Source organism: Indicator indicator, chromosome 25 (genome assembly GCF_027791375.1).
Source record: "Indicator indicator isolate 239-I01 chromosome 25, UM_Iind_1.1, whole genome shotgun sequence".
Classification (NCBI taxonomy): domain Eukaryota; kingdom Metazoa; phylum Chordata; class Aves; order Piciformes; family Indicatoridae; genus Indicator; species Indicator indicator.
The window spans coordinates 6073819-6099352 of NC_072034.1; the positions used below are offsets into that span (position 1 = coordinate 6073819).

A 25534-nucleotide genomic window follows, 5' to 3' on the forward strand; every position below is an offset into this window, starting at 1 on the left:
ATAAGCATAAAAGTTTCTCAAAGCTCTTTTATCTTCAACTTTTTATTTTTTCAAGCTATGTTTTACTTCAGGTGAATGTCTTTATCCTATTAGTTTATTTTTTGAAGTAGGAAAAATAGTATGTGAACACACAACAGTTGTTTGTCCTGACTGTGCTAAGTAGTCAGGTGAGAAGTCTGGAGTTTGTGCATGTACAAACGGAGCACTTTGGAACATGAGATCCATTCTTCTCACACGGGATGCAATTAGCTGTCAGTTTCACCATGGACATTTTCCATGTGCACTTTGAGGTAGTCGTTTCTTGTAAACTTCTTGTGGCAAAGCTGGCACTCTGCCATCGGTCGATTTGGGTTGTGAGTCAGCTTGTGTCGGATCAGCATTTTCTTCAGGCTGAAGGACAGATCACAAACCTAAGGCAGTGAAGACAAAGAAAGTCTTAAAACTTCAAGAGCATATAAAGCTCCTTATGTTACATCATTGAGGCCACAGGCACACATACCTGCAATACTTAATAAATGAGCTGGTCCTTTGGAAGAATAACTCCTTCAGAGAGCACCTTAAAGACTATTAGTGTCTGGAACCTTTCAATGTTGTACATTAACAGTGGTAACAGTGTGTCCCAGGTTGGCTTGATTTTTTTTTTTTTTAAATCTCTTATTCTCTCTTGGATGCAGCAAAACTTGTAACAAAATATCACAAGCCTCTGTCAATTCAACCTCAAATGATGTATTTCCATCCTGACCTCCTGAATGACATCTGCCTGTTCCTAAACAGTTACAAGGAGGAAGGAGGAAAAAAAGAGGCTCTGAAGGCTGCAAGAAAGGTTAATAACTACTACAGAGAAAACTGCATTGTTCCAGTTGTCTTCTGCCCAGCCAAGAAAACAGAAGACATCTTGCAAGTGAATATGGAATTCCTTTGCTGTATTATCTGGTGTCCTGCTTCCCTGCTTCCACTGCACTCCAAGCAGTCCAGTTCATTCTGCCATTTGAATAAATGAACAGAGGGATGAGGGGGGCTCTGCCATGCTAAAACCATCACTTCTTAGAAAAATTCTGATACTGAAGTCAAAATGAAAGGGTAAGAACAAGTTCAGCCAAGAGAAGTTAGAATGAAAAGAATCTGTAGACAAGACATCAAGTTAATCGAAATTATGCAGTTACACTGTCACATGCATGTACCAACTAGGTACCTACCATAGGTGCAAATCTCCCAGAAAATAAATATTTAAGAAAACATGTTCCTGAATCAACTAATTAAACAGGCAAGGCTCATACAATTAAGAATGAACATCCATAGGCTTGCAATCTTAGAATTCCATGTTCATTCCAGACAAAAATATCTTCCATGCAGAGGAAACCTAGGGAGCTCAGCACAATATGCCTTTAAGAAAATGAAGTTTTAAATTCATATCGGTATCAAACTAAGAATGAAAACACCAAATGACTATTCACTTAGTTTGGAACTAAGACAAACAGCTGACTTTTGAAGTAGATAATCTTGACCTGCAATGTATGTATTTTATGCCAGTTAAGGCAAAACCATACAGTGATCATAAAAAGGGTAATTGCCAGAGGCATGTTTTGTACCCACAGTATGTTTTGCCGGACATGAGCACTGAATGTGCTGTTGCAATGGAACAGTTTTGAATTTATGACATGATGTAATACCAAGGACTTTTATACAGCAACTGTAACTCTCCAACTTTTTCCCCTCAATGTATAATCACCTCTTTCAGACCCAAGCAACAGTCACCCTTTTTATTATGCTACAATCAACATCACTTACAGCATCCACTGGTCAGGGCTTAATGTTGCTTTTGCCAAATACCATTTTGTATTCCTCTTCCATAGAACACACAAAGTGAACTCGTAACACTTCTCTGATCAAAACCATCATGCTTGCTCACAAGTCACAATGTGTTAAAAACAGCAAATACTTGTAAACAGAACATGTTCCTTGAAAGCTCAGAAAGCTGATCCAGAACATACACACATCCAAGACACATGTGTGTTCTGTTTATCTTACAAATGCCTCTTCATTTTTAAAGCAAACTGCTTACTGCACAGTCTTAAAATACATTTTTTTAATTTACAATGATTTTTTTTTCATTTATATTCATGTAAATAGTATAATGTGTCCTGCTGTTCCTTCAAGGCTCTGGCACATGCTACTACCCGACTTCCATGGAATGCACAGGATTGTTAAAGATACAATATATCTTGCGCTGTGCTTATGCTTTAGAGTTTGGGTTTGGATTTTTATGTTGCTCTGTATTTCAAATGTATAAGCAAGACCAACATCTGTAGATTTACAACCATGTTTGCTAATGTACACTTGAACTCTAATCAATCTCTTCAAAATGATCAAAGTTTTGATCAAGTAGGGAGGATGGAAAAGACTGACATTTGAAAGTAAGTCTAGGGTCAACTAAAGGCAGAGTGGAGAGAAATACTCTACTGGAAAGAAACCAGGACAGGCAGTACTTGACCTTTCTGCCCCCAAAGAATAATCTGTTGTTTCTGAGGCAACTGAAGTTTAATTTGCATTCCAGTAAAAAAGTCTGGTTCTCACAGTTCAGAAATCCAATATACTAGCAAAAAAAAAAAAATTGTATTTCCCCATTTTAGTTATTTTCATTTTCCTATGCAATACAGATTAGAATTTCCATCTTAGAATAGAAATATTTTGCTTCCACTATCAGTAGGATGAGAGCGTTTTGAGTCACTAAGGTCTGGAAATGCTTTTGTTGACTGACAAGGACACAAATAAACTCCAGCACCTTCATCAAACAGGGTACAAGGATTATTTTTACATGTATTCTGTACTATAGTGTCTGTTCCATATGCCTGAAAGAGAGGAAGAGAAAACATGACTTTTATTTCTGATTCTGGAAATAAAAAAAATGGCTATACAGTGGTTTAGATTTGCTGGAGAGAGTTGCATAATCAACCGAAGTATATTCCTGAACCTGTAAGATACTTCTTTTTTTCCTCCTTTTCGTTTTTCCTTTCCATTAGCCAAAGGTTCTCTTTCTCCAGTTCTTTGGCACTGAAAGCCATTCCCATTTGTAAGGGCTAATAGTACTAAAAAACAAAGAAAACTCTGGCAGGAAACGGTAATACGTTATTTAGAAGAAAGAGCTGGATGGTTTCTATGACTGCTTCTAATGCCAGGGAGGAAACAAGACCAGATCTGTCAATCCTTTTAGGACTTTGGTCTTTCACTGTGGCTTCCTGTATGATTACATTTATGAAAATCCCAATCATTAAAAACACAGCCTGTTTTTCACCTTTAAAAGATTCTTAGCAGGTCTAGGCATTGGACTTACAGACTTTTCCAATTACTTTAATGAGTAAAAGTATGCCAATATATGCCTTCACCCTGTAAAACATGCAATGGAAAGAAGGAAAAAATTCCAGAAAATGGTAACAAAAATTATTACGAACATGGGAAGTCACCATACAAAGTGTTGGAAAGAGAAACTTCAGAGAAGTTGACTAAGAAGGAATATGGCACAAGTACAGAAAGCAATGAATGGGACAGCTATTAACCCTTTGTGTTAATGAAAGAACTAAAAGACAGTTACTGAAATTTCATTGCAGCAATCTGACACACACTCTTCTCCACAAAATCTGCAGTTAAAAATTGATGGAAGTTGTTGCCAGAAGTGAATCCCAAACAAAATAACTACTTGTAGTTCAGTAACTACTGAAAACAAAATTTTCAACATTCTACAAGTGTGCTGTAAACAGTAGACCATGGTATGCATTTAGGCAACTGAAGGGTGTTTGAATGAATTGTAGAGGCTGTATGAATGAATTGTAGAAGGGTGTACGAATGAATTGTTCTTACCCACCAAAACCCAAAAACTCTGCAGTGTGCAGCTGGCAAAAGACTAGTGCCGAAGAGTAACTTTGGTGCAACGTGGTAGTAATGTAAAGCATAAAAAAGTAAAATTGTCCAGTAAATGAAGGTATATCAACATTCTCAGAGAAGCACCAGCACTAGATGCAGGTTACAGCTGGGTTTAGAAACACTATGATTTGGGAAAATACAGGTCTAACTAATTAATAAAAACAACTGAAGGAATAGTTGAAGCAGGAAAGTGTGCTCATACAGCTCATATTTTCAATTAAAGAGAAATAAAATAAAACAGAACTATTACCCCAAACTGTTCTGAAAAAGCACACTATGAATCCAAGATCAGTGAATCTTGGATTCATAGTGTGGTAAAATTTGCATTTACACTTTATCACTTGGCTAGCATGTACAGTACAGCAATCTGAAAGCTGAAAAGGTTACTGGCAATGATTTGGAATTAGAGAAATCCTCGAGATACTATCTAGAGCCAGGTTGAGGTTATCCCAAAAGAATACAACAAATCTCCCAACTTGCAGACATCAGCAAAACACTGTAACTGAAATTTTTCATTACAGTAAATAATTTTATTCCCAATGAAATGTCACCACATTATTTTTTAAAAGCCAGATCAATTAACAGACCCTTGTGTCTTTTCATGCCAAGTGATTATTCTAGTTTTTGCACCTGATTTTAAAATTTGTAACAAATTTACAGCTGTTCAGTCTGAGCTACAAAAGATAAAACTGAAAGCTGGCAGTTTCCCTGTGACTGGTTCATTAAGAGCTCCTATCACAAAACAAAGCACCTATACTAATTCTATACCCTGTGTTCTAATGCCCTTCTCTAAATCACAGAACTGTTTTGGTTGGAAAAGACCTTTAAATCCAAACATTGACCTAACACCACCCTGGCCATTAAACTATATCCCAAAGTGCCATGTCTACAAAATCCTCAAGCAACAATTTACATTCTGGCATTTGATAATTCTGAAAGACATTCCATCAGTTCCTACACATGCAGCTTCACACCTACCTACCTTCCAAACACTGTGAGATATGTTGTATACAGGATAGAGTATGCTGAAGGAAAGGTACTTGACAGTGATCTATGAACTGCAATATGACACGCTGCATTTCAGCAGAGCAGAAATACACAGCATCCATAATTTCTTCATTGAATAATAAAAGAAATCCCTATGAGCAGATGTTGAAAGTATTAGACCAGATTTCACTAAATGCAGATTGGAAATTCTGAATTCATGTGTGTCATTCAACACCACCAGAAGCATTCATAGTCCATGTAATGAATTAAATACCTTTTCCTGTATAAGCTAATCTCCAACTATTAACCTGTCATACAAAATATACAGGAACCCAAGTAGCATGAATTTGTAACTTGTAGCATCCAAATTGCATTAATAATGGTGAAAATAACTCTTAAGGGATCCAAGCCCATAAAATAAAAGGGTGTGCAATGCTCTTGGCAACTGAAGAGGGTACATAAACTTCCCTGAAGGGTCTCTCATTAAAAAGGCAATCAAAGACCATATAAAGTGTAACTTTATGCCTCAGGCAATAAGTGCAAGACCATAGTCTCACCAGCATTAAGTTCTGCTGCTGCACTGCAATCAAGAAGAGAGACAGATAACTCACATCACACTGAAACGGCTTCTCTCCAGTGTGCGTCCTCATGTGCTCATCTAGGCCTCGCTTCTGACTGAAAGCCTTGTTACACTCTGAACATTGGTAGGGCTTTTCCTGTATGAAACAACAACAGTGAGTGAAAGTGAGTCAATGCAGAGCCCAAGTCATTAAAGGAGTGGAATTCCATGCTGGATAGTGCAAGTATTATATTCTCTCTAAGGGATTACAGTCAGTGAAAGCAACAGAAAATGACTTTCAAATGATTAAGTGAAAGCTGGGAAAGCTGTGGCCTGACAGTTTCCACTTCAACACCCACTTATGAATTAATTATCTGTTCCAGTCTTTCAAACCCAACCATTTCAGGATTCTGGTTTTCGTAATGTGAAAGGTACAGAAACATAAAATTCCAATGTACTTTCCTTTATCCTCCACAAAAGCTAAAGCATAAAGACAAGAAAGATGCCTGTAAAAACCTCAGGTTTGTGAGAGAGTTTCCAAGCAGGGGAAGAGCTAAGGAGAGGAAGAGGGGGTACAAGGAAAGCTCATGGTAGAGAAAAAAAGCTTATTTTGAAAAGTGGTAACAGCAGGTTAACCACATATTCATTGCAGAATCTCCACAGAGGTGCAGATGACAACACAGACATCTGTATTTTTATTACAAGTACTGATTATCAGCTACTGTAACACATGATATCATAACAGTTGCAAGCTCACTGACCTCAAATAAATAACTAGAGATAAGTATGGAAAATTGCTTCTACAGAGATTTTCCTCTTGGAAGTTATCCCTTAGTAGAGAAGCTTACATAAGGTGCAAGACATTCTTTATTCCATTAAAGAATAGAACTCCATGGAAAGCAATATTTAAATAAACAATATCTAAGTTTGTGTTATGGCACTGCATCATTAAAATTTTGATGCTCTAGAGGCACCTTTCCTTTTTAATCAAACAATTTTATTCCATGATCATTCTATGCCTTCTGTGGTCCCTAATTCTGTATTGCTTAAATTTGAAAGATAGGTAATTCAGGCAAAGTAAACATATTTTACTAAATTAAACTGAAAACAAAAGACTGAAAAAAATCAATAAAAATGCTAAGCCTATGAATTAACAAATAATAGGCAGTAATCTTAACAGTCTCTTGGGAGATAATGTGGGATTTCACAACTTTTGGAGAAGGCAACATTTGTAACACGGAAAAAATGATGCTGGCTTGGCATAATCACCACTGCTCTAAACCTAGTATAAAAAGGAAATAAATAAAACCCACAGCAGGAAGTCTGCATGAAAGTTAATGCCACCACATAAAGGGACAATCAGGACCAATGACAAGATTAGAAGAAAGCTGGACAAATTTTAAACATCAAGCAAAGGGGAAAACCTGCTGTCAACAAAACAGGAGATCATTGGGAAGATCATATAGGTCTGACTTCAGAGGAGTTAGCAACTGCTAGTACCATAAATCCACCCTCTGTTCAAAACGCATCTGCCAGGCCATGACTATGGTAGCAGCGAAGCCAAAGGATTACATGTGTTTTCTTTTATTGATGATATAAATGAGGGAAGGGAGCAGGAATAGTGAAAGAGACAGGACACAGCTGATCCTGCAGTGATTTAATATTACATTTTTAAGTACACCAGGTATAAATAAAAATATGTAGATCAGGATTTATAACCTTCCTGCCTCTAAACAAATAAAGGCCAAGGAGAGCCCAAGTAAGACTTGGTATTCAAGGAAGTGCTTCACTCCAAGACTGAAATGCTAACTTTGAAGCTCTTATGATGATGATTTTCACTTCACTATGCTAAAACTGAGAGGAATTTAACATTTTAACAGCTATGACAAATATAACAGTGACATACTTAAAATCCCAGGACTACCTAGGATCTAATATTTCTTAGTGTTTTGGTTTGGTGTTGTGGTTTTTTTATATCCAACTGAATTCAGCAGATTTACTTCTGAGTTCTTTCAGAACGTCACAATATTGCACACTTCTTGTGGAGTGTGTTCATACATCTAAGCACACGTAAGAATTACTACCATCTTGGGGAAGAAATACTGACCACATTAAGTTGTGGATAATCTCTCTTCGGAAGCATTTAAAGCCAGGTTGGATGGAACTTTGAGAAACCTAGTCTAGTGGAAGATGTCTCTACCCATGACAAAGGGCTTGGAACTGGATGTTTGAAGTTTTTTCCAACCCAAACCGTTCTATGTATCCTTCAAACAACACTCAGGAGCAATTCAGCAAGTAGTACATAGCACGTATCAAAGATGGTGACCAGAATTGGTATCAACCTATCCAAACCCTATCTGAGCATGAACTGAAGGTTCAAAGCCACAACAGCCTGAAAAAGCATGGTCTCAGGGCCTGGAAAAGAGTCCAGCCAGGTGGCCTAACAGAGTTCATGATGCATACCCACATGCAACCCAGCCTCACCAACACCAAACTTCTACCAGAAGTTACACACAACAGTGATGGACAGGTAAGGGAAGTTGTAGAGATTCAGAGAGAGATTGCTGCTTCATCTAGAAACTCCCCATAGATAGTGTCAGACCACGCTGAGGGCCAGGCCAATAGGTTCATTCTTTACAAGAAAACCTGTCAGACAGCAGCTGTAGTAATAGACCTTTGAGCCTCACTAAACTCCAGTGTCAATGCACAGGTTTCTTCTACATTTAACAAGAGCAATGGGTAGTTTCACTACCAATGAAGTGGTGACATGCAATATGTTGTTTGTATTCTTTTTGAAAGACCAGCTTTCCTCTGAATCAAAGGGCTAGGAATTGAGGTATAGTGCAGGAGAAAAAAAATGAAACAAGAGTGACTTATGTAACTGATGTTTAGTTACATTTCAGCCCTAAAAAATAAATACTAAGCTGATTAATGTCAGAAAAAAACATCAGTGAGACTTTCCACTAAATCACCACCACTAGCAATACATCCTCTGTTGAGAAGAGAAGCTAAGTCACTTAAGATCACAGATGGTGCAAGTTAATGGAGTCCAGCTTCATATCTAAGTGTGAAGAATATGCAAGACCTAACAAGATGTTTTCTCACTAACTGGATGGTTCATGGAAGCTATCGCAAGTGGCTCACCTACAGAGGCCTAATTATATGTGATGGTTTTAAGACTGTCTTTTTCATTTTTCTTCACAAAGTTCAGGTAGAGAAAGTGAAAGAATGTAAATAAATCACTATTGGGTGTAAGAAAGCAAAATAATGATTATTCTAAACACTTCCATTGGAGAGATAGAAATGTTTAAGAATCTCTACTCAAAACAAGGCTGGGGAGTTGGGCAGTCTCAGCTTGCTCGGTTTCTGTCTGCTTCTAAATGAATTGTAACAGTGTGAGAGCTGAAATCCCCCCACATACCGACAATGACCAGGCTAGCTCAGTCTGGAAGCAAATGAAATCTGCATTTGCAAGCAAAACTACAATCTATGATGAAATGCAATGAATATGTACAAATATACACTATTCACAACATTTACAAATATGTACAATCAACAGAAAAGCACAACCAAGCCCCCTTTGCTTCCCCCAAGGGGCCTCCCCCCAGCCGGAAGGAATCCCCCCAAATCTCCCTGGCAGAAGGCAGAGACCCAAGAAGCAGAGAGGCTGTTAGACTTAGCTTGTCAAGGTCAGTGTGTTATCTTCAGCCAGAAAAGAAGACAGAAGCCCAGCAAGCAAGCTGAGAACTCAGACTGCATCAAGCTGAAACACTGACAGCAGACTGCCTAGCTTCCGTATTTATCATAATTTGTTCCCATTAAATTCATAATTAAAACTTAACTCATAGTTGGGTAATTCTTCTACATACTGTGCCAGACTGAGTCCTCAGCTTCTGAGGATATCTTTACATTGGAGTCACTTACATGACTTCAGCCCATGCAGATATATCCATAAAAGATTTATACTAATACTCTCAGCCTCCATTAACAAATTAACTGTGAGATTAACTGAGTTCCAGAGTTGACTTCAAAACATATTCAATACTCAGGCCACTGGACTACACCAACCCTTGCAATTTTGAAGCTGCATTAACAGTATCCAAGCTGCCCAGGTTCAAATGAGTAAGGAAGAACAGGCAACAAAGCTTCTTAAACAGTGAGTACTGATAGCTTAAGTGTTCAGAAGCTACATATATATATATAATTGCAATATATATATTGCACAAAACCTAGGGAAGGACTGTTTTGAAGGACTTGTAGTGACAGAGGAGGGGCAATGGCTTGAAACTGGAGCAGGGTAGGTTTAAGTTGGACATAAGGAGGAAGTTCTTTACTACGAGAGTGGTAAAATACTGGAACAGGTTGTACAGGGATGTGGTTGAGGCTCCATCCCTGGAGACATTCAAGATGAGACCAGATGTGTCCCTGGGCAGGCTGATATAGTTGGAGGTTGCAAATGGCCTGTTTTCCCTCACTACCATGTATTTATAACTAAAATTAACTACCATTTTTTAAGTAATAACAATTTGACATGATGACAACTCTGGGCACCCATCAGTGATCTTATTTCCAAACATTAACAATTATAATTGTGTAATGTCAGGCAACGAATCAAGCCTTAGGGGAGAGCTGAAGTTTATTGCACCATGTAGGTTGGAAACATGCATGTATTTCCTAAAAGCTGGTATGGTCTGTAAATTCATTTCACCGAGAACTTCAGTGAGTTGCTCATTCATGTTTTCTTAGGCTGCTTTATTTCTTCTCAAGGAAAAAAAAAGAACAAAAAGAACCAAGCCATAAACCGAACACATCTATTTTCATAGAAACAAATCAGCACTCAGGTGACATTTTAATATTAGATGGTCGGTATTTTCTTCTCTTTACATTGTCAGTAGGGGTTTTGGCTTACCTTCTCTGTTTACTCCAGAGTTTGAGTTGACACCTGCGGCCACCCAGGTTGTGCTCAGTGTAGCAGCTGCCAGACCCTTAATCAACTTTCTACAATGATTTTTCCAGCAACCTTCCCTGATCCACAGGATCACATTTGGCATTTAATCCCACTGGTAAAACATAACTAAATTTAATCTCTGCAATGATATTTTCCTTGCTGAGTATCATATTATTACTTTTAAGCTACTCCATAATTTTTCTGGACAAAAGATCAGACTCTTTTTTTCAATGTATTTACAAGCACAATCCTTGAGAGGGGTGCTATGATTATGTTTATTTCCACATTGCTAGGCTTAGCTGACACAAAAATACCTTCTAGCTTTTTACATCTTGCTATTTCTCTTTGAATAATCCTTCTGCATGCAAGTGTAAGTTTCAAAAATCAATGTGTGTGTACAAAGGGTAAAAAAAGGAACAGCCAGCATCCTTATAATCTTTTCAAAAGTAAACACATTGGATGTCTAACAAGAGAAACTTCAAGTGTGACTTCCTGTCTTTTCTTCTCAGAACTGACAGAAATAAATATTGGCAAACACACTACATTTTTTACATCCTCATCTTTTTTTTAGATAGCCTAGGATCATAGAACAAGTTCTAGTGAATTAGTACCATGCTGAGGAGTTTCAAGTTACTTCTGCACAGGTAAAATATGTCTTCACTGGAAAACTTCCTACACAGTGCAGTCAGAAGCTATTTCCCTTAGTATTTATATTCAGATCAGGTATGTGCTTTTAAAGCACACATTCCAAACTTTCCCAGTTACTGTGCATTGGTGTATACTTCCAAAATATTTTGGGCTGCATGATCTGGATTACTTTTGGAAACAAACCAGAAGGTTTAATGCTTTCCAGGGAGTGCTATTGTGCATTCAGTCCGCAGGACCACACTACACAATCTGCAGTGAAATCCTTGAAACACATACAGAATAAACATCAGGTCGTCAGAACTGTTTCACTTTACATACCTACTACTTCACTGTACTATTTGTTAACACACATGTAGTCTGAAAGACAAATTAAACTACATCTACCCTGATCACCAGATAAGCGCTATAATGTAACTATGTACATTCACTTCAAAAAAGACCTACACATGAAGAGCTCAGTATTTGGAGTTCAGCTTATGTTGCAAGCCTGTAGGACACACAACCCTATTGTAAATAACTGTTATCAGTTCACGTCTAGCTTTTAATGAATGAAGACACTGTTTGTAAAGTTCTCTAAGCTTACTCCCAAGCATGTATTTTGGAAGAAATCATTACGTGGTGTAATCCACTATAGTCAACAGAGATACATCACTACAGGCCTACTCTTTCTCTTTCTCATTTCATCTCTCTCTTTTTGGTCTTTTTTTTTCTCCTGCAGAGGCTGAGGATTTGTTTTTACGCAAAGTGTATGACAAATCAGGAAAAAATTAAAATCGGCACTATTTCAGAGTTGGTCTTGCTTTCTGCTCCTCCCACTCGCAGCCATGTAGAACATGTATGGCAATGAAATTTGTCCTGGTGCACAAACAGTAATATGGGACAGAAACAACAGAACGGACTTTATAGCACTTCTTAAAGCTACTTCACAGCTGGCAAGAAGGAGAAACAACTAATGACAACAGACTAGCCTGCTCCCAGTGAACCCCCAGGAAGCTCTGCACAAACTTCTAAATTAAAGTTTAGGATACACAACCTAAAACTTTATCTAAGACCTCCAGTTAATATCCTCAAGACCTAGGTAAAATGGTATAATATTGAAAAGTTTTGATCTTACCTTTATTTAATTAGAAAGCTATTCTGTGTGCAGATTTGCATACGGTGATTATTAACTTAACCATCGCCCTTCCTATTTATTAATAGATAAAAACTTTCTTAGTTCGACTTCAGAGATGCCTTGACTTCTGTAAGCAGTAACATCTCCCAAGGGATTACTAGCAAAGCTATAGTGTACTTCTAACTTTTTGTTTGTTTTCTTATAGTGGATGAGGAGGCCAGAGGCAGGTACCATACGGAATGCTAGACCAGCTTAACTTCACCTTTATTGAAGAATACACACCTGTTGTTTTGAAGACAGTTCTCTATATAGCTCTTTGCTGCCTTTGCAGGGCCAAGATCTCACTACTGTCCTCTAATAAATGTATGTACATGACAACACTTTTCCCTAAAACAGGGGACTCCTGTACTAACAGACTCAAGGTTCAAAAACTATTTTGGAGGTATCTGCAATTCGCCTTTTATTATGGTTTCAGTTAAACAAAGTCATTTTGTAGCTTTTTTCTTTGTCATCTGTTGGTAAAATACAGTCTCTACAAAAGCTCACAGTGACTAGATTTGAAGGAGAACATAAAAAAATTGAAAGCACTGGATATTGAAGTTTCAAGAATAATGAAGCCCTTACATAACTGTTTACTGAGTAAAGAGCCACAAAAATTAACTAGTATCTGTAAATAACCATGAGTTAGAGGAAGAAGTTAGTACTGCTATTATTTTAACGTATACAAAATGGAATACGGGAAAAAATAGAAGGACAGTAAGGGAGTCAAATAGAATATAACAGCTAATGACTTAACTGTTTGCCTCTTATTTTCATAAGTATAAAGTATCTTGATTGGTAGAGCGTAATCTCTACACAAACAGTCAATTTTTTACTTTTTGCCACTCATGATTCATAAGACAATCCTCAAGTGCCCATAAAAACTAAGCTACACTTACCTGTGTGTGGGTGCGAATGTGCATTTTCAATCCATCATTCTTACTGAAAGCTTTGTCACAGTAAGGACACTGATAAGGACGCTCACCTGAAAACAAGAAAGCATTTGAATCCCTAAATATGGCCTCAGTATATGAAGGTCTTGTAGTATTGTGATTTCTCAAATAGAAGTAACTTTTAAATTTTTTTCTGGTCTTCTCTTCTACTCAGTTCAAACAAGAAGAGATTTAAGTGTTAAGAGATTTAAGCATCTGAGCAGGATGCAGGGCTAGACCAAAATATTACTCTTTGCTGCTTGGTTTTGTTCAAGCAGTAGATCACAGAGTGCCTTGGAGAAAACAAACACACACACACCCCCAAATGCGGGAGAAAAGAGGGAAAAAAAAAACAACACACCAAACCAACAAACACACATACACAGAAAACTACTCAGAAATTACCTACTGCCCTTACCCAAACCACATTCTACAGTGACTTACACATGGTTGCTTTTATGGTTAGGCATTAACATCTCCCAAATATTTCTGCTGTTTCACATCTGGTCATTTTCAGAGCCCTCTGGGTGTCCAAATCCAAATGAAATACAAAATCTATTCTTTTTTTAATGCTGCATGTGAGCTAACTGTTAGAAGCCAGTTAATCCAAAGTTTCTACAATTTTTGTGTTACATTTTATAATTGAAATGGAAGCAGAAGGATCTTAGCATCTCCCTCACAGCATCCTATATCTTAGAGGTATTTAGTTTAATACTCCATTAAACTGGTGTCACTTAAACTAAACTGGTGTCGATTTTAGCAAATGCACATTAGTGTAATGTGGATACTGAGCTATTCAGAAGCAAATAGCCAGGAGTTTCCAAGCTAGCCCTGTAATTTGGAAGAAGTGATAAAAAGCTTTATAATTTCTCAAGGCCATTTTAACTCTTCAGGCAATGCACTGAAATCTGAGTTGACTACCTCCTCTTTCTGTACACAGTGCTTTAAGAACAAACATCAGGTTTCTTCTAGTACAAAACCACAGTTCAACATACAAAGATACAATAACTATTTTCCCACTAAATGTATTTTTTCTACACAATCATAATGTTGAAGGTCTAACGAGCATGTACTGAAAAATACAAACAAAGAAAAGTCTATTCTAAACCAATGTGTAGCTTTCTGCTCATGAAAGAATCTTTGCACATATACAGAGATTTAACATAGTCCAAATGTCAAATGCTTGTTAAGACTCTTAACACTAGAAAACAGGTAAGAAAGTTAAAAAAAATAACATCAAACGTATTTCTCTGATATGCCAAAGATCATAGTGTAAGAGAGCAGCAGTAACAGAGACAAGTATTTAAAACTCCACAGCTCCTAATCAGTGCAATATTCATCTTGACTTGGAGAAAGGAAGCCTCATCCCTCTACTGTTTTCTCTGCATGAGGTGTTCCTCCATGATTGCTTAGAGGGAAGATACTGGATGTTTTGTTTCTTGGGAACAATATGCCAAAGGATCACAAAGAGTATCTAATGGAGTGTTTACAGCAATAGCTCTTCAGAAGGACTGTGATTATATCAGACCTGGCCATCTGATAGTCACTGTGATACACAAAACCTCCATATAATCCCAGGTTGAGATGATTACTTAAGTAAGGGGATAAAAAAACCAAACAGCTATTTATTAGATACACTGTTCTGTTTTTTGTGTTACTGTTTCGATAACAGCAATGATAGCAGCAAAAAGCTGTGTAACAAAATAGATGAAAAATACAAATCTTTTCCTCTCTCCTATTCTACCATCTCTCAGAAAGCACAATTACATGTTTCAGGATATTGCGTTAAAGCCATGCTTTCACTGAGCAGTCTGAAATACAATACTCTCTCTCTCATGACCCTTGATGTCTTCAATCCATGCCTTAAAACTCAAACACTCCAACTGTTGTCAGTACTCGAACATTTAATTAATTCAGACAACATTTTTATGTTTTAAGGTTTTTGAATGTAAAAGTTAAAGCTTTCAGTAATTTGTAAGCAGGTAAGCATTGACAGGTTAGAGCTGTACCCTTTCTCCCTCTCTCCTCCCATTCCTGAGTCTCTTTAAAGAGAAAGACTTTTGCTTTCAAAGGATGGCTTTGACTTTCTCTAAAATGGATTAACAATGTCCTTCAGAAACTAACCATGGAGGTCAAGGTACTTGAATAAGGCCTTAAGAGCTTTCAGCATATGCCAGTAGAGGGCAACAGTATGACTTCACATCAAATGTTACACCTGAAAAAGACTGGCTTTGAGCAGCAGCTACATACTATAAGGTAACAAAAATCTCCAAAATTTGTTCCAAAAATTGTGTTTACTGTGTAATATAGATTGCGAGCACTGGCTTGACATTGATGCCTGGTGACATTTAGTACAGTATCAAAAACCAGCAAGCATATTAAATACATCTTAATTTGACAGCTTGTCCAATCGTTGTGCCCACAAGTAATGCAAATGCAACAAAAATCAGAAGAATTGCTATAATTTTAAATAAATCATTCAAATAGGACAGATGTGATAAACAGTTTATCCTCAAGTTACGGCTAACTGTCATGTCCCTGCTGTCCAAGAACAAACTGTTCAACACACTAATGGCACTTCTGTACAAATAACCCCAAATAAATAATCCTTGGATAAACTGCATTGGATTTAATGTAATTCAAAGTCTAGACATTCTATTTCCAGATTTCGTATGAGCAAACCCAAAGCTTTTAATGTAATAAAAATAAATTTAACCCTAATACAAGGATTATGAAAAACAATTCCATGATTGAAAACCATACGGGATTTTATCTAAAAATATGCCAGGACAGAACAGAGATCTTATTTTCCTTATGTGTTTTTTTCCCCCTCAAGTGTGTACATCTCTAGCATAAGAATGTATGTAATGGAGCATAAGAAGTTAAATACCATATTCTTCCATTCCAGCTCAGCATGGACAGTTTTCTATACGACATCTGCAATCAAAGATGCACTAAGACAGTATTTACAGTGAGTTTGACACCCATATTTCCCAAACTTGGCTATCTCTGAGAGCAGAACAATTAAACAAAATCAAATACATCTTAGTTCAAGATTTCAGTGGCTACAGCTAGATATTTAATAAAGACTTTGAGACAATGATTTTAATTAGCCATACATGTTGCTACTTTCACACTGCAATTTGTATTCCCTGTAGTCAGTTTAGCAACAAAACAGCAAAATCAGGTGGAAACCTGATAAACACCAATGTTTGTGATAGCTTTGAAACAGTGACCTCAATTAAAATCAACCAAATATGTACTTTGCAGGTGACAAATATACGAGACAAATAAACCATGCAACAGAGAAACAGCTCTAATACGTAGAGACCGTAACAATGACTGATGAACTCCTGAGTTCAGTTTCGGAAGCAGTCTCAGAGAGCTTTTTCAAACCATACACGAGCATCACCTATATTTCATCCCTTTAAACTTGGAGTCGTATTTACTGTCCCCACACCCACACAGCTTGCTTCGTCACTCATACACAATTCTCATGCATATACATCAGCTTTCATGTATGACTTCCTTGGCTTTGTCTTTTTTGGAACCAAACTGCTATGCTAAGAAATGAAGAATTTATGCGCTGAAATTATCAAGTTGGGGCTCATGGTTTTTTTATGTTTATCCCTGGTCATTTGGGGTATTATGCAGCACTGGTCTAGGTCACTATTCAGAAACATCAGAAGACTTAGGAGAAACTGCCCCAAACATCAGTTCAAGTGCAGTTTATGAGGCTTCAGAAGAATAGTTTTCTTTGGTTTTCTTCGAAAAAATTAACAAATAATTATGGCAATGTGGTCCCTCAGAACCTTCCACACACTACTTGCCATCTTGTAAATATGGCACCTTTTCAGACATTGAAATACTTACTGTAAGGATTAAAGCAATTTCTTTAAAAAAAAACAAAAACACCAATACCAAAACACAATGTGTATATTATTTTTAAAAAATCGATTTTCAGAACAGTTATGGAAAAATAAACCCCTTTTTAAAGGCCTAACTTAAGACTGGGGTAGAGGAGAGGGGAATAAAGGAGATTCCACCACTACCCAACTGTGGTGGAAAGAAGGCAGTACACCTGGGCAGGAATTTGGAAGCAAAGGGGGCCATCTGGATCACACATGCAACACTTCCTACCAGGTGATGAACAGGGCAGCCCAGAACGGGAGTTGCAAGAGGGTTTTTTTAGCCAGATATAATCTGGGGTGATGACAGCATTCAACAGCAAGTAAGGATGGGCAAAAGGTTAACGGATACAACAAACTTATAATCTGTGACATATGCTTTAGAACATTATCTGTTCACAGAGAGCATTTGACAGGTTTACACAACTACCCTCAGCTGCTGTCGCTCTGTATACGACATGTTCCCATCAAATTAAAAAAGGAAGTCTATGCCCTCTGCTGTACAGAATTCAGTTAATGTATCATACGAATACGTACAAAGAAGCCTAAGACACAAAGAACTGAACTTCTCGCGCATGCAAGGAACTTCATTAGGAATTAAGGGGGACTGGAATAAAGCTGGAAGTGGGGAGATTCAGACTGGACGTGAGGAAGAAGTTCTTCACCATGAGAGTGGTGAGAGCCTGGAATGGGTTGTCCAGGGAGGTGGTTGAGGCTCTATCCCTGGAGGTGTTTAAGGCCAGGCTGGATGAGGTTCTGCCCAGCCTGATCTAGTGTGAGGTGTCCCTGCCCATTGCAGGGGGGTTGGAACTATAGACGATCCTTGTGGACCCTTCCAACCCTGACTGATTGTATGATTCTATTCTATGAAATAGCACCTCAAAGACCCAAGTGATTTCAACAGAACTTGAATTTGAAAATGCCATAAAATCAGTTATTAAGACTAAATATTCATACTTTAAGAAAACGTTTGGTGCTATACAGCATGTCAAATGGTCCTTGCAAAGACAAACACTTCTTCACAATGATAAATTTCATCTTCTGTAAAGGCAGCAGTTTTCTGGATACCAAGTAGCATTTCTAAAATAATTTAATATCCTAAGTCTCTTCAGCATTTCTGTAATTTTGACTAGGCATTCTCAGAAGGGAAAATAACATGAGAGTAATCAAGAAGCCTGGCCAACTGCAACAGTTAGCTGCTCTCTTTACGACACCTAGACTAGTCTTAATGTAGACTAGACAACAAAAACAGTGATCTGGCCAACATAAAAGTCTGGCCTGCCTGATTTTCAACCATTAAACATTCAAAATTTAGCACTTCAGAAGGTATCTGCACAGGAGCAGCCTTCTCATGCCAAGAACTAAACAAATTCATGATTTAAAAGATAAAACACTTGTGGACGTCAGCTGAGACATGACACAGAAACACCAAATAAATCCTCAAATGTTACTCATTTCAAAATAAGGGAAAATCAGATTGCTTCAAATATTTTTTTTCTATTAATATTGTAAGTACTCAGCTGTGTCTTATTCTTTGAAGTCTGTAAGTGGTATTTTCATAACTGGGAATGTTTGTTTTCTGCAAAGTTTTGACATCATTCAGAGTATTGAGATTAATTGTAGCTAGAACCAACAGTTAAAACATTTATCTGGTCCATAAAAATTATCATGATATAACTGAGGTTTTAGCTATGTGCAACTAAATGAATTATCAAGACTATGAAATAAGAAAGCTACCTGTAGAGTAAAGCATACAGTAACTACCACTATTACTGACTTACAGACACTTGTAAGTTCTACAGTGGTATTAATATTTTAGTCACAGAAAAAACCCAACACTGACTTTAAGGAATAAATCAGTTTCATTCTTTGCATGTATTAGTGGAATTAAACAATTTGATTTCCCTATAAATGGAATTAATATCCATAACTTCAGTGAACCCAATGGTCAACCAAATAATTTAAAGTGTATGCATTAATCAGTATTTAATTTGATCTAAGGATGTCACCAGCATTCAAATTATCTGCCCCTTATGACAACATTTCTTCATTAATGGAAGCAGACAACAGGAAGCTGACAGCTGCATGAAACTTTACAGGTACTTTTAAAGATTTAACTGTTGCCTGGAGATAAAGACGACAATGATGTATAAACTGAAAGGTTTAGAAATGCAGAATCCTTACCTTTGAGGTCTTGTGCAAGCTCCTTTTAAAATTTGGTAGATAAAAGAGAGATCATTTATAAGTTATTGAAAAGAAACAACCTATCTGTAGACATATGCAAGCTGTTCCCTGACTAAATACAGATACTTTTTACATACTTCCTTGTGATATGAGAGAAAATTACTTCAAGCTTCCCTTTTATCTCTTTTTTTTTAATTTAAGAAAGAAAAAATTACTTAGAATTTACCAGAAGATTTGCTAGAATGAGGATCCTGGTTGTACATTATTTCTTAGGTACATGAACAAACACTTGTCTGTTTAGCTCTTTAATACATTGAAGACACATTTTATAAAGTAATAGATGTGAGTTATACTGTAATTCAACTCTTCACTTCCTTCCACTACATTGAAGTGTTTTATGTTCATAAGTGATTGAACTACTCCTAAAAACCAAAGATTTTTTATTATATCTCCACAACTAATATTTTGTTTGGTTATTCAGGAATTTTTACATAGAAGTGCAAAATTTGGACCTAGATTTTTATACAGTTTGACCTTAAGCATGCTAAACTGCCTAGTTAATCAAATTGTTGAAATGCGACTGTAATTGCAAAGTTAGGACAGTAACATCAGGCTCTCAATGCAGAGATTGAGACATCTCAAGACAGCAACCAGCACCTGAAGTTATAGGGGACGAGTATGACGAAATGTTTTCCCAAGCTTATAAAACAGCCTTTAATTATGGAAATGGAATTTGAAAGAGTAAGCTTAACTGTGTTGACACAAAGGATATGGAAGCCCATGGTCTGAATGCTTTTCGCTGTTTTAATGTAATCTCTTGGTATTATCTTTTATTCATGTATATGGAAGCAAATTTACAAAAAACCTTCTCAACTCATGCTTAAAAATAAAGCTGCTTTTCCCACACACCAGAATGCCACATTAATTCATGACTTTTAGATGGTATAGATAGAAACGTTAATATTTTCAGAAAACATTTAGGACAGATGTAAAGTCACAGATATCTTACTGGCTTTGACCGGCTTTATCAGGGCTTTGACTACATGTGGTGGAAAAAGCAAAGTAAGGTTATGTTTTAACCCTTATTTGCATGTGTAAGCTTTTTCTGAAAGAGCTGTATGGTCATTGGCTGTCCCTCATGAATGTCCCTCACCCTCTATGTAACAGAGTAGGTAAGACAGCAAAGTATGAATTAGTTAAAATACACAGTTCCTTTAACTCAAAAATAAATTAACCTGCTAATATAAACTACCTCACAGCTTCCATTCTTCCATAGCTTGATGTGCTACTTCCCAAAGACAGAACGGATTAGGGTACAAGTGATTAGGAAAACAACAGTATAAGTATCAGACAGATAAAATGTGTGTACATACACACACTACATAGGCACACAAACACAGGAAACAGCAATTAACAGATTTGAATACCTCTGTGTAAGGCAGCTGCGAAGCTGCACAAACCACAGCCAGTAACTGTTAACACTGAAAGTTGCTCAAAACTTGAGGGAAGTAATTAACCTTCTGGCCCCTAGGTTTTCAAGCCCAAGGAGCAGACCATAGAATTTCTTTCACAATTTATGAACAAGCCAAGGAATTTATATCGCAGCCAGAGGATTCTTTTGCTGAATTAACCCCAGCTCCCTCTGACCCTAAGAAGTCATAAACCAACAGGATACAGCAGAGGGAGAATGTGCTATAGTGTTTCAGCTGACCTAGAGAGTGCTGTCTATGACATGCCAAGGCTGGAAACACAGATGATGAATTACAGAGCAATATGCTAGGTTCAGATGCAAACATCAAACCCTTCCCTCTATACATGCACATGCAGACATGTTCACTCACCCCAAACCAGCTCAGTTTCTGCAAAAGGCCAAGTACTGTTAGGGCTCATTTACAGAGTCTTAGTCTAAGATAAAAGAGGGAAGAAAATTGCTGATCAAGGAAGCATGCATACATACATCTGTGAGTAACAATATTCAAGAACACATGCTGCATATTAAATAAAAGCCAAAACCCCACCGAGCTTCTCTTATTGTACATGGATTATCAAGCATATCAAAAACACAAAATTCAAAAGCAGGAGGGCACCTAAGAACCTTGGATTTTATAAAGAAGAGCTTTATAAATAAAAAAAGGATAAATTGATATACAACTCTCCTGAAAAGAACTCTGCCTGGCTTTATTTTGTAAATACAAAGCAAAGCCTCTTACACAAAGTAGCTAATAAAACAAAGGCTATCTGACCATGTGCACTGAAAATGGGATAACACAAGCATCTGCACCAGGACTTCAAGCCTAATCAGCTGTAACCATTAAGATATGAAAGTCTTGGTAATATTTACACTTATGGTGTATTGCTTAATTGCACCAAAAGCTGAAGGCTTGTTCACAAAGATGAATCGTCTCAAAAACAGACAGCGGCTGGTTGATTCACTTCTATCTCAGAATGAAAAGTTATACTTTGAAGTTTGAGCAAAAAAAGAGGACATAGTCTTGAATTGATTAATTCAAACCACAGGATTTAACAGACACTAGGAGTATGAATTACTCCACACTGTGACATTTAGAAATAAATCATCCATTAATAAGTAAAGTAAGTTTGTGACGCGACAGTTTGATGAAGCAAAAACTTCCTACTGCTCAGAAAATCCCTGAAAAATCGTCAAGGATTTTCACAATATAGTGAACATTATTGCTAAAAGCCACTGTCTGCAGATGGCACAGATCCTCTTTACCAACTACCTTGACTTTCTTTGGAAAGGATACCATCTACTCATCAGAAAGCTATGCTTCGTCAGGCCCACTCAACACTGGACAACAATCTCCTTTTGACATGAGCCTGCCCATGTTATGGCCATGAACAATTTGGCTGAAGTCCAGGTAGAGCACAAGGGAAAACCACCTCTCCAGAAGCAGAACAGAAATCTAATTATGGCATTTTCTAACTAAACCTCACATGAGGCATTTTGCCATATAACAATTTTTATTTTTTTAATATTACAAGTCACAAAGTAGCTACAACTCTCCACTCCTCTCCTCCTCCCTCTCCTATTTTCCGCCCCCCCCCCACATTTAATCAGAATAATCAAGAAGCGGTCAGGAATCGTAACAGTATGGCATCAAAAATAACTAGGAAAAAATGTTTTAGTTGACTCTCACAGTGGAGGATGTCAGTTACAAAACTGACATCACAACAGCAGCTAGACTAGAAGAGGAAAGGATTACAGTTTCTTTATCACAGGTTATTCTAAATTAATTTAGCAAGGTGTTTTTCTAGAATTAGTAATTCTCTTTAAAATGAGTGCTTCTAGAGAGAGACCTTGGAAGTTGCCACCCTTCTGTGGTGTTACAATTCCAAATTGCATACTCCTGTAATTCCAACCTGCATCATCTTCTTGCAAGCTCATTTCTCCCACCACATTTAATCTGCAAATGTACTGGAACTCTCCAATGCTTTTCTACATCAAGTAAGTTCAAAATGTCATCGTTTACTGTTTCTTGTATATTAGTAGCCACAAATTTTGCAAGGCTCTGTAGTCAAGGTTAGAAGTCTCTGGTGTGCAGTTTCATGAAACTCACCTTAGGCTAACTCCTGAATTTAGGAATGCCGGCTGGAGAGAGCTGAAACATTAAAAGTAACTGGGAGCAGCACATGTGTGAAAAGCATTTTCACTCAAACAGCTATAAAGTTTTTTACCCAAGAGTTATCTGCACTATCAACTTAAAAAAATTAGGGCCTTTCTCCTCTGTGCAATCTAATGTATAACATTGAAAGTACACAGAAAACATACCTAAAGAAAAGGGCCTGTGAAATAAGGAAGAACAAAAACACTACGCTAGTACAGGCAATAAAGTAGACTTGCCTGCAAAAATGACATGGAAAGGTGAAGGTAAAGAAATACCCATAATTAAAACAGCAAAATCATTTCATGAAAATATTACCACAGATTAGAAATGGAAGCAATTCAATGCGTATAAGAAGGCTTATATGTATTTATACAGCTGCTATGGGGAATAAATGTTCGAAACATGGAATTTAGTAAAGAGTAAGAGCTGAAAGTCAAGTTTAGCTCTTTAATCTGGCTGCAGGACCAGGATAAAAATTTGCTAGTGTCTACCACAGTCAAATCCAAAAATCATACTCAAAATCTAGTAAATCTTGTCATCTTCAGAAGATGTCTTCATAGAATGAAGTGATTAAGACTTTTCTAAACACAGTAGAGGGCCAGATTATTAAAAACACCAATTCTGTCATCTCCCTGCAAATCAAATTTACTTATGCAGTGAATGGAATATCACAGGAAGGCTATTTGTTAACTGCTAAGCTTCCAGAATGAAACCTTTCAATATGACAAATTTATCTTCAGGGTGTTTACAGAAGAATATATATAGAGTGGCAGGGAAACAGTAATGTAATTTGAGGGGCAATATAAAATAAGTTGCCTAACTCAGACCCAGGACTATTAGGAGACAAGCAGAATGAGTCCAATATAGCAACAGAATACAAACTGATCTAAATCATACTCAAGGTACAACACTCTAATTTGGGTAACATGCAGGTTATGGTAAGGTCAAAAGTTATATTAATATGAAATCAGATTTTCAAAACACCTCAGTAACCACAGAGATGAATGAACTATATACATAGAAATATTTTTTTATATATATACACACATATGCATACATAACACACATTCATACATAACAGTTGAGAGTAGAATCTGGTTTTACACATTAAGCAGGTAAAAATTTATGAAAAAGATGCTGTGTTAAGTCCACCTGAATATTTCCATTTCTGTTTGTACAAATTGTGGACATACTTGAAGATACTTTTTACATATTTAGAAATCTGCTGTGTTCATTGCAATAAACAACACTGTACCTGTATGGCTTCGAATGTGGACTCTCAGTGTTCCATTGCTTGCAAACTTCTGTCCACAGTATGGGCAAATCTTTTCTTTTTCACCTGTGTGAGTCTACGTAGGGTGGGAAAAGACAAGAATGAAAGCTCTGACACTGCCTTAACAGAAGGGAAATACGGAGTATTTCACTGTATTGAGTATGGTGAGAACAGTGTAGGAAGTCCCATTCTGACACACACACATCATGCTGGAGCAGGTACACTATGCTGATACATGTGCACCCACTGCAGATTCCACACACCGCCAATAATCACACTATTGCAGTAGGTATTTTATGATGTTAAGCATCATCATCATGGCTTTCTACTGAAAAGCCAGGAATGCACAAGTATCTGGGAATTTTCTGTTTAGTCACAACCTTAAGGACACAGAAGGAACGAATATGACAGAACTAATTCTACTCACTTTTTTGTGACTCTTCAGGACTGATGGTGTTACAAATGCTTTGTCACAGAGATCACACTTGTATTTCTTATGTCCATCATGTACAACTTGAATATGAACATTTAATGTGTCCTTTCTTTTGAAAGTAGCATCACAGTGATCACACTTGAAGGTCCTCTCACCTTATAGAGAAACAAGGTTTAAAGATACAAGATTTTTGTGGAAATACACTAACGCAAATTGTTTCAGAAAAATTAAATAAATGTAGTAAAGACAAATGAAAAGCTGGGTCCTGAGAATAGAAATTAAAGGAACATCACATCAGGTAAAAATGTGATTGGGTAATGAAAGAAGTAGTCATGACAATTTCATAGCCAGAAATGTGAGATTCAACTCTATAGCTAAAGGTGAATAATTCTTCTGAGTTATTTCAAACATGAGAAACTCATTATCATGGTAGCACAACTTATCAGTCTCACAGTTAGGTCATGAAGGGAAGAGTTCCACATTTCTTCACTGAGAATACAAGCTCTTCTCAGACAACAGCAGAGACCCTTGTTATAATCACACTCTTCAACTGAAAACTGTTTATTTTTCAGTTCATCTTAGTAATGACTTTCACTTTGATATTGGTCTGTCAACACTTCTTTTATAGAACTCTACAGACAACAGAGATGCACTATAAAGCTTTACTTATATTCTGCTGTATTAAGGCCTCCCTGTTAAGGTTTTTTCTCCTGAAGTAAGGGGGGAGCAGGGGATGATTTAAAAGTCTTCCCTGTGATTAGTAAAAAAACACTGAATATTTTTGGTTTAAGGCTTTGACTCATTCTATAGACAGTTTTAGGTAAGATAGTTATCACCTTCATACACCTACTCTGTCCTTCAGAAAGACATCTCCTTTTGCATCAAGATGGACTAGACAATGTCTGTGCCACTGCAGTTGTCTGATATATTTAATATTTACTTCCGATGGTTCAAGAACAGCTAAA

The 25534-nt window shown here is 37.1% G+C and overlaps 1 protein-coding gene across 2 annotated transcripts in view; it reads right to left on the reverse strand.

Moving 5' to 3' along the window:
* Positions 1-245: 245 nt before the first annotated feature.
* Positions 246-25534, reverse strand: part of PRDM5 (PR/SET domain 5) — a 55979-nt gene continuing 30690 nt past the window's right edge. The window contains exons 11-15 of one of the 2 annotated variants that reach the window (XM_054392409.1): positions 24564-24724; positions 24119-24212; positions 13113-13198; positions 5517-5621; positions 246-410 (exon numbers count right to left, since the gene is read on the reverse strand). In XM_054392409.1, the coding sequence (XP_054248384.1) occupies positions 246-410; positions 5517-5621; positions 13113-13198; positions 24119-24212; positions 24564-24724 (611 nt within the window). The remainder of the gene's footprint in view (positions 411-5516; positions 5622-13112; positions 13199-24118; positions 24213-24563; positions 24725-25534) is intronic. The other variant, XM_054392410.1, reaches the window with a different exon arrangement.